The sequence below is a fragment of the Lissotriton helveticus genome, chromosome 11 (genome assembly GCF_964261635.1).
Source record: "Lissotriton helveticus chromosome 11, aLisHel1.1, whole genome shotgun sequence".
In the NCBI taxonomy this organism is placed as follows: Eukaryota; Metazoa; Chordata; class Amphibia; order Caudata; family Salamandridae; genus Lissotriton; species Lissotriton helveticus.
The window spans coordinates 807,711,389-807,721,555 of NC_136072.1; the positions used below are offsets into that span (position 1 = coordinate 807,711,389).

The 10,167-nt window shown below is 40.7% G+C and overlaps 1 protein-coding gene across 1 annotated transcript in view; it reads right to left on the reverse strand.

The window, feature by feature from the left end:
- Positions 1-10,167, reverse strand: part of LOC144791996 (uncharacterized) — a 125,987-nt gene that overhangs the window by 83,897 nt on the left and 31,923 nt on the right. The window contains exon 4 of the mRNA XM_078666864.1: positions 9,954-10,164. Within this exon, the coding sequence (XP_078522990.1) occupies positions 9,954-10,164 (211 nt within the window). The remainder of the gene's footprint in view (positions 1-9,953; positions 10,165-10,167) is intronic.

Below are 10,167 nucleotides of genomic sequence, written 5' to 3' on the forward strand. Positions count from 1 at the left end.
GGTTGCAAGCGGTCATGGTCAGAGAGATGCTTTTTCAGAATATTTTCTACTTGGGCAGCACCAAAATCGACTCACATGACTGCACATTCCTGCACTCTGGGTCGTGCCCTTCGCACTGATTACAGATCGAGCTGCATGATGTGCCTATTTCAAAGGTTTAAAAGGCTGTTTTTTAAAAGTCCAGATAGCAATGATCACTTATTGGAGTTATAATAGTCAGGCTTTGTTTACCTTTCTTGAATAAACTGTTAATAAATCAGTGGGTAACGGTGAGCGTCAGTGGATATAGGTGATTCTAAGGCTAAAGGAATTGAATGTTTAATTATGAGTTCTGTGCGTTTGCCACATAATTTGCCAAGTATGGAGAATTCACCAACATTTTGTATCCATCTCAAATTAGTTAAATAATACTGAGAGAGAATGTACCACATAATTTCCATGTTTTGCTACAAAGGTTTGATAACCTTGCTGTAAAATTTGATCCTCCATGCTGTATAATCCTACTAACTCTGGCACTGTTAAAGCTCCGCAGAGTGGTTTATTTATTTATTCAGTGTTTTCAACGGCGCGACCAAGGCCCAAAAAAAATTAGTGTCTGAGTGCTTTACAGTTAGATCACACTACATATTCAGATAAAATCCATTGCTTTTTATACACCTACTTCCGGGATTAAGAGTTTTAACCCTGTTGAGTGGAGTAGTGTGGCTCACTGGTTAGAGGCTGCAGGGCTGAGAGCAGAAGTCAGCCCGGGACCAGGGTTCAATTCCCGACGCGGCAGGGTCGTGGACCTTGGTCAGTGGACTCGATAATTCTCGCTTCGGTGCTTACTCTAATTAGGAGTTCCACTCGGCAACTCTGGGCATTAGCTTGCCTAATCTCCACAACGGCCCCACCAATTCCGGGGATGCCTGGCTCCACCTTGGGGACTCCCAGCAAGGGACCATCCCACAGGGAAAGCCAGGACGGGTTCCCCAGAGTTATACAGCGCCGGGACGCCCCGTTGCTGGGGCAGCTGTGCGCTTTACAAGTATACTACATTTACATTTACATTTGAATGTTCTATTAGTTACAGTAACACACACTTAATAGTATTAGACAACCTTAAAACAAATCACATAACCCTTATTTACAACCCAAAACCAATGGTGAGCATTACTAGGAATACACAATGGTGACATATTGTATGACAAGTACAGTAAAAGACCAGATCAACAATAGATTGGTCAAGGAACCTGACGCACGTCCTATGAATTGACCTTATACTGCTCCATTATTTAGAAAGGAATTAGTCTCCTTCTTGAATCGTGTTGCGTGGGTAATCCTTCTGATATTCGGCGATAGTGAGTTCCAAATCCTAGGTGCAGCTCCCGTGAACGTTCTATCATATGATCTCTTCTTCTGGAAGAAAGCTGATTTCAATAAAAAAAATCTCCTGCCCCTCTAGAGGATCTACTACCTCCAGATAATGTAATTTTCTGGGCCAGGTACTGAGGAGCTGAGTGGTGAATAGCCTTGTGTGTTATACATGCAATCTTTAGCTGTATTCTTGCCTTGAACGATAACCAATTAAAGGCTTTCAGGTGAGGAGTAATATGATCACATTTTTTGGCCCCTGATATAAGTGTTGCTGCTGCATTGAGACAAGCTTTAAGGGGAGCTGTTGAAATCTAAGGAAGACCAGATAAAGTTGAGCAACCGTACTCAAATCTAGAAATGACCAACACCTGGACTGCCGATTTCAAGTCCTCTGAGTCAATGAACGCATTCAACTTTCTAAGGTAGCTCATGGAAGCATGAAGTTTTTTCCCCTGTATTGATTTGGGTATGCATGTTTAGCTTCTTATCCAGTGTAATTCCTAGAGATTTAGCTGACTCTACTATAATTGGGGAGACGTTTGGCACAGTAATCATCTTGGTCCATTCCTTAATCCTGGTGTCACTTTTGGGAGTGGAGATCAGAAGAAATTATGGGGCATATTAGCGAGGGAAGTATTGCCGCTTTAGCGGCACTTTTTGCCGCTAAAGCGGCGATATTTCTATCGCCCTATCAGCAAGCTGTCGCTAACAGCAGTTAGTGACAGCTTCCAGGCGATAGCAACCGGTTTGGGGCCATCTTTGCATGTCAGCGATATTTATCGCTAATGACATGCAAAGTGGGCGTACCCAAACTAGTAGCAACTGAAAGCAGTCTCTGACACAGCTATCGCCTATTAGCAACGTAGGTGAAGTGATAACAAAAGTCGCGCTAAGCGCAATTATCGCTAGAAATTAACACCTGCTTGAAACCTGATTTACCTTTATTCACTAATGGGAGGTGGATTATCAGGGTAAGTTCACCATGGCGTTAATGCGTGAATATCATTGGATTTCCAGCGATATTCAGGCATTTCGCAGCTATCGCTGGATATTTTATCACAGTGGAGATAAACGTTGCTAATAGCATGCTTTCTCAGCTAAAATATTCAGCGATAGGCAGCGATAAAAATAAACGCGCTATGCGCGTTTTGCGATAAATATCGCAAGTCTTGCTAATATGCCCCTATGTTTTTTGTGGGTTAAGATTGAGAACAGTCTTCTGAAGAGCTTAGTTCATTATGAGGATCTCTTCCTATGATGTAATCTTCATATACAGCTGAGTGTCGTCTTCATACATGTTGAAAGAAATGTTAGCGTGTTGTAGTACTTTTGTTAATGGCTCAATCTATAGATTGAAAAGGGAAGGTGATAGGGTTGATTCTTGAGGAACTCCAATTTCAATTGAGGTAGTCGGCGATAGCTTGTGGTTCACCAAGAATCTCTGAGATCTGTTCTCTAAGAAGGAATAGAACCAATTTAAGACTGTTCCTTATAGACCCATTCTGTTTTTCAGAGTGTCTAAAAGTTTGGCATGATTCACAGTGCCAAAAGCAGATTATAGTTCTAAATGGACAAGGAGACAAGTTTCATTATGGTCAGGAGCGAGAAGAGCATCATCCATTATATGCTGAATAGCAGTTTCCCTACTGATCTGGTCCGAACCCCGATTGGCAATCGTTTAGTAACTTAAAGTCCACAATGTGTTGTCCCAATTGATGATCGGCACATTTTCAAGAACTTTGGCCAGTAAGTAAAAGTTTGTTACCAGCCGAACATTGTTTGGATCCAAAGGGTTCTCATTGGGTTTTTTCAATAGAGGGATGACTTGGCCCGTTTTTAGACATTCAGGGACAGATCCTTGTACTACCGAAGCATTAATTATCTTAGTCCAAATTGGTATGACCTTGTGATTGAATGAGGGCCAGCATTTTGTAGGAAGATGTCATTGTAATGTTTAGACAGTTTCAAAGTTATTATAATGTTGGCTATGTTCTCCTGGTCGAATAGTTTGAATGTTGACCATTGCACATTATTTTAGGCCGTGCTAGTGCTGTGAGTGCTGGCTACTCCTCTAGTGTACTCTTTGAAATAAAGGTTATGTTGGTGGTATTCAAGAGTTCACTCTCCAGTGAACTGGCTTTAGCTGTTAAAAATGATGAAAATTAATCGCAGTTCAATTCAGATTTATTTGTTAGAAGTGAGGATTTGGCCTGCTTGTTTGATTGATCTTTTAGCAATTTGAAAAGCTTTCTTGGACTGTTCTTTGCGCTATCCAATTAACTTCTCAAAAAATTCTCTTTTTGAATTAAGAACGCTTTTATTGTATGCTTTCCTGGTCTTCCTTAACTGTGTTAGATGGTGGCATGATGTGTGTTGTCTCCACTTCCGTTCAGAAAGTCTGAGAATCCGCCTTTCTTCATTCAGAGAACCGTTAAACCATGGATTTTTATCCTTAAGCTGTATTCTTTTTTAGAGGAGTTACATTATCAATTCATTTTGACATCGTAAGATTGTAATGGTCCGTAAGATCACTGACATTTTCCATTTCAGAAGGCAGTATACGCTGACAGACTCTCCATGTTCAGGACTTTATTGTCTCTAATCCACTGCTTGGATTTGACAAATTGTGACACTGTTTTCTTCTTTCTGTAAGGTATTTGGAAATTGATGATGCAGTGATCTGACCAGTCATAAGATACAATTGAAATTGATCCCACCACGTTTTCTTTGGAGATGATCCAATCTAAAATTAAGCAGTTACAGTGAGTTGGGAGGGCACACACTTGCCTTAGATCATGAACAGCTAGGATTTCATTAAGAATTTTGATCTGATTGTCCTTGAGGTCATTTCAATGCATATTGAAGTCTCCAAGGAAAATGTCAACAGAGTGAGGATCCGAATTTGCTGTAGTGGGATTAGCTGGTCTATGAAGTGGGGGTGGGAGAACGTGTGCAATTTGTAGAGTTGATTGTTCAAAGATCTTAATGAGCGCATGAGGTATTCACAAGATTCCATGGGGTCTGTGAGCCCTTTGGAGATGACTATGTCCGATCTGTGGATACAAGCCACCCCTCCACCCGTTTTGTTTAGTCTGCCTAGTCTTACAATGTTGTACTTTGGTGGCACAAGTAAGTCAAGGCTCGGTGAAGAGGATTCAGTGAGCCACGATTCTGTTAGAATAGCCACGTGTATGTTATGGTTCAATTTTAGGTCTGCAATGTCAGCCACATGTTTTACTGCTGAAAGGCAATTAAGTAAAAGGCAAGAAATCGATTTAAGAGGGTTGTCTCGGTTAGTGTCCTGCCCCACTTGGATTCTCTTTATTTCTTTCAGGTTACTGGGGTTTAGCTTCCTGCCATTTGATTGAGTTGTTCTGTTAACATTAATTGGGACAATTTTAATTTTCTGATCAATTATATTAGCAGTGAAAGTGGGTGTTGTCTCATTGGATAGTAGAAATGAGGAAAACATCCTTTACAACGCAACTTTTACCATGCAGTGCCTTTACGATGCAACTTTTACAACGCAAACCATTACAACGCATTGCGCTGGGGGGCGCTCTAGGACAGGGAATAAGTTTAATTTACTGTCCAACACCTTCCCTAGTGTCCACGGGGACTGGAGTTGGAATAGTAAATTAAAATATTCACTATCCAGCACCCCAAAGCGCTATGCGTTGTAAAGGTTTGCGTTGTAAAAACCGCGTTGTAAAGGCATGCGTGGTAAAAGCATGCGTTGTAATGTCATACATCCTAGAAATGAATGTGTGTCAATGTCCGTCAGGTATCTAAGGAACTTACGAGGATGATAAATCCTATTAGACAAAGGCAGGGGGGTCGAATTATGATGATTAATGAGGAGTGTGTTAACTGCATTTTGAATGTGGATAGTTTTGGAGAGATAGCTTTCCGAGAGAGTTAAAAAATTCTTCATGTTCTTAGTAGCGTTTAATAAATCCATAGCTAACCTATCTGTCTGGGCAATGAGACTTTCTAACTCCTTATTCAAAGGAGGCGATAGATGAGGATTGTGTAGTGTGATCTCTGTACTGTGGAACGGTAAGCTGGCTGTTTCAGAATCAACAGGCTTGTGGATAACATTAGCTCTATGCGTCGTTATTGTTTAGACTAAAGGGCTAGCCCTGAATTATTAGGGGTATTGCTCATGTCCTCCTAAGGTTCTGGTCGATAGATGCTTCATCCCCAAGATCAGCTCTTTGAACAGTTGTAAGGGTGTTTATTCCCAGCGTTTGAAGAATGGACGGCATTCTAGAATATGCTTGGTTTGATTCTGGAGTATTAGTACTAACTGTTTTGTGTATGCCCAGTAACGGATTCATGGCTATGTAGCCTGGCCTTGAGTTGTGACTTGTACTGGGGGTAGATGGGTGCTGCCAAGGTTGCTGACCCTGATCACTAGTACTTGGGGTTTGTGTATGATAACTATCCTGATTAGTACCCCATTCACTTATAACCTGAGCACTCCGAGGAGAGTGGTTGATAGTGTTTGTCATGTTGCCCTGGTGGTGGTTTACCTGAGGTATGTTATGAAAATGATCTTTTAAGCTGTAGAAATAATCATCAAATACTTCCAGATCTGTGTTCTCCTCTTGCACGAGTACTGTGCCATTTTTGTAGAATTACATATTCAGTGTCTCCCTAGCATTTTTAGATGGTGTTATAAGCAACTTAGTGCTGTTTGGGATGTTTTTTGATTCCTTAACATATAGCAGGTTAGAGATCGCAGTGCACCATTTGGCCGGAGATCTGGTGAAGAAAATTAAGTCTGCAATGATTACACCGTTTTTAGAATTAAAGGAGGGATTTGAAATGAGTGTTTCAGGGTTCTTCCTGAGCAAGTTGTATTTAAAGGTTTTGGTTACATTCCTAGAGAGCTTGGAAGGGTATGATATAGAGGGAGAGTTGCTTGCTACAGGTAACAGATTTGACCCTATCATTGTGTATTTAGAATGTACTATTGCTGCTTAGAGGTTACCTCCAACACCTTGACTGAGACTAATGTTCAAGGCCGGATAATAGGGCGTAAAAACTACCTTGGGTGTGCAGCGGTTGGTGCTATTATCTCAGACGTTAATCACTGTCCTTAGCATAAAGCACGGCAGCCCTTAAACAAGTATCAAATCATGACCAACTATTTACATTAAACAAACCTCCTTAATTTACTCGAGAATTGTACTCATATGTGTTGCTATTTTGTTTATGGATTTGCATCATAAATCCCTAGTGACACTATTCATTTTTTTAAATTTAATCTAATTATATAATTCAATCAACTAGTGACGCTCTTCATAAATTCTTTATTTAAATCATTTATGCGTTCGATTAATTATACTGGATCATCCTAACTATATTCGAAGCCCTAAAACATCATCTATTTTTATCCAAGGTTTGGATAAAATGTGTCCTTTTTCTGTTTCCTTATCTTCCTGTCCTCTTTCATTTTCTCTTCTCCAACCTCCCTTAAACGTAGTCCTTTTTCGATTTCTCTCACCCAACCTCACAATAAACTTCGTCCTCTTTCTGTGTCTATTGCAAGCAGGGCGCAATTCCAATCATACCCGTTGACTGGTCATTCTTATTGTTTCAATTGTCTTGTTGGTGAAAATGAAAAGTCTCCCCTAGAGCAAGCCCCACAAAAATGCCTATGGTAGCGATCAAGACTGAGGATCCTAAATCATCCACCAACCACCAACGTACCCATCCTCCGGTTCACAAGCCCTACCGTGGGCGGACCCGCCAACATAGCCACACAGACAGAGTGGTGACTCCTGCCCTCCCGATATGGCCTAGGTGCTGTGCACCGCTGCGCCTCTTCTGGTCCTTCTTCCCGTACTTTTTCAGCCTGCACCCAAGCAACGGCAACCACATTTTTCAAAGGGAGAAGAGTCAAATGAGCACCTTCTCTCCATCAGGTGTTGTGCGTTGGGAGCGGGGGTGGGGGGAACCACGATCCAATCTCCCCAGTACCCGCTGTGAACCAATGCTTAGGATCTCAGCGACAAGATTTTCCCTTTTATTTACACCTTTCTTTTTTTTTTTTTTTTTTTTTCACCAAGACCGTCCCCGCAAACTCCTCGAAGTCAAGAACGGTGAGTAGAGTTTTACGGTTCCTCCTTGTTGCAATGGGAGCATGTGTGAGCGGGTATCGCAGGGAGTTTCACCAAGAGCAATCCCCAGCCTGGGAGCTCGTTCCTCATGTTCCTCTCCAACTCGCCGCCATCTTGGTCATCATTGGGATCCATATTTCACAGGTAATGGGGAAATATTTCCCATTATTTGCAGTTCCTTGTGCAATATGGGTTTAAATACTATATGCAAATGAGTAGAGTGTAATATGCATGTTCAATACTTTATTCGATAAAAATTATCAGAAAGTAGATTACAATTTCATCATAAAAGAATAAAATTCATAGACCCAAAATACGGCCAATAAATACATTAAAAAGCCAATATATACAATAATCCAGGATCATAAAGTGCTATGACATTAAAACTGATACAACCAGACTCCTTGCCCCTTAATTTTTTATCTCATTTTGTTCTGTAGCATCTTTGAGCGAATCTGCCAGGCCTTCCCCATGTACTTTGCAACCCCACAGACAATCAGCAGAGAAGTTGTATCCGTTGTTAAGATGCGTAAGGCCATCCTGTACTGCCTAACTCCCAATTCTCTACATACAGGTTTTAACCATCTTTTCCTAACCCCTCTGTAAGCACTACACGCAAACAAAAAGTGCGCCAAGGACTCTTTGGGGCTTGCACATCCTGGACAGAACGCTTGATGGGACAAAGAATGTTTCCAACTCTTTGTAAAATCAATCAGTGGAAGTGTCCCATACCTCAGCTTTAAAAAAAAGCCTTCTATCACTGGGTGTTTTGATTGAATCTAAAAAAGGTTAAAGCTTCCTGACTGGTTTGTGCACTAAAAATTGGTCAGTTAATGACCCCCACTTGGCGTATTTTAGTTCCTCAGCCTACATATGCTTATTACCTTTGTTGAGTGTGGGGAGTTGAGCCAGGATTTATGGGAGATGAAGCCTCTACACATATGCATTCATGTTTTATTCCATGATATTATTTCATGTTTGCTTATTTTAACAATTTACATTTCAGAACATTTCATCATAAATGTATATCATTTTTAAGACTAATAAATATTCTTTACATTTAAAAGTCAAAATACCTTATTTATTGCACATTATTTCCCATGGTGTTATATTTCAAGCCCCTGACTGCATTCGTTTCTATGGGAGTGTGTTGCAGTACCTGAGAGTGGCCATCTGTGGTGCTAGACCTAGCTCAATGCTAGGCTGCAGTATATTCACACCTTGTTTTTAGACTGTAGTAGCTTTGGAAGTGTAGTCTGTAATAGCAGTAGCCTTACTCTTTTATGGGTGTGTGTTTTTATTTATATGTCCCTCCATAAACTTTGCTTCCCCAAACTCCTCCTATTTTTAAGTAATTAGTTCCAATTTTTCTATCACTCCTCCTGGTCAAGTACACATTTATACGTAAATCATAGCCTTTAGTGTGCAGAGATCTTCGCCACATTGAAGGAGATCTCTGCATATGATACTAGCATTTTGAAGTACGTGAGTAGTACTACTTCACATACTTCAAAATGCAATCTGTGAATATCGCCTTAGTAGTATCCCTCCCTAAAGCCTATACATGTGTCTTTTAGGGGGTTCAGCATTTCACCCCTTGGTTATGCCCTTTCACAGAGAAGCACATTGATCCATTCAAACACAGCGGTTCTGGAATTATAACATTAATTTAACCAAAACCCCATATTATTTATAAGAGCAAAAGTTAGACATAGAGGCTGCACTGGCACAGCATCTCAACCAGTGTTTGGGCAAAATTTGGTTGAAAAATATCGGGACACAGAAATATCATGAATTAAATATCGGGACACACTAATATCATGATGCACAAATATAGTTGACAAGAATGTCGTTGTTTGAAGTAATATAGTTGGAAATAATAATGATGCTTTTAATATCGTTTTCACTGATCTAGTGGGTAAAAATATTGTATCTTAATATGTTTTCGTTGATATAAAAATGTTATGTATTACTATTGTTATTTTCAATATCAATTAGTCGTTTAATTTCAACAGCTACCAACCATTGACGAAGCCAATAAACCTGGCTGGTTTTAGGTGCATGTAGTTGTTGTGATGTATATCTGGATGCAATAACAGAAAGCTTAGAGAGGAACCAAAATACCGTTGGGGAGCACACAGAAAATTAGTTCACAAGTTTAAGCCATGCTCATAATTATATAGGCCACGCCCCATATATAGAAACCTTACTTTTTTCATCCCCCTTATAGCCCTTCATAAGCCACATGGCCAAAAGTCAAGCGGTTTGAGAATGTCATCAGAACCCAGAGGGTTTTGTAGTGCTTACGGCAACTGAGTAGATACTTGTGCACATTGCACCTACCTCTGTCATCATCCTTAAGTTGTTGTTGGCATGCCTAGAAATTGAGCCAAAGAGCACAGGCACCTGTTCCCTCAGAGACATCGACTTGTGTCTCTACCCACCTGCTCAATGTTTTGAGTAACCCACCTGTGACTCCTGGAGGAGAATCACTTCTAAGGTTCCTGAATGATGCTCTCCTGCACAGGCGCAGGCTAGCACACATTGACGCTGCATCCTTGTGTTCCTCGAAAGCCTTCATAATCGCCTTTCTGTATATCTTGAGCAACCATCTGCAGGGCCACCTAATGAAAAAAGAAAACGAGTCGCACGCGATGTCCAGTGCTCTACTGATCTCTGACTG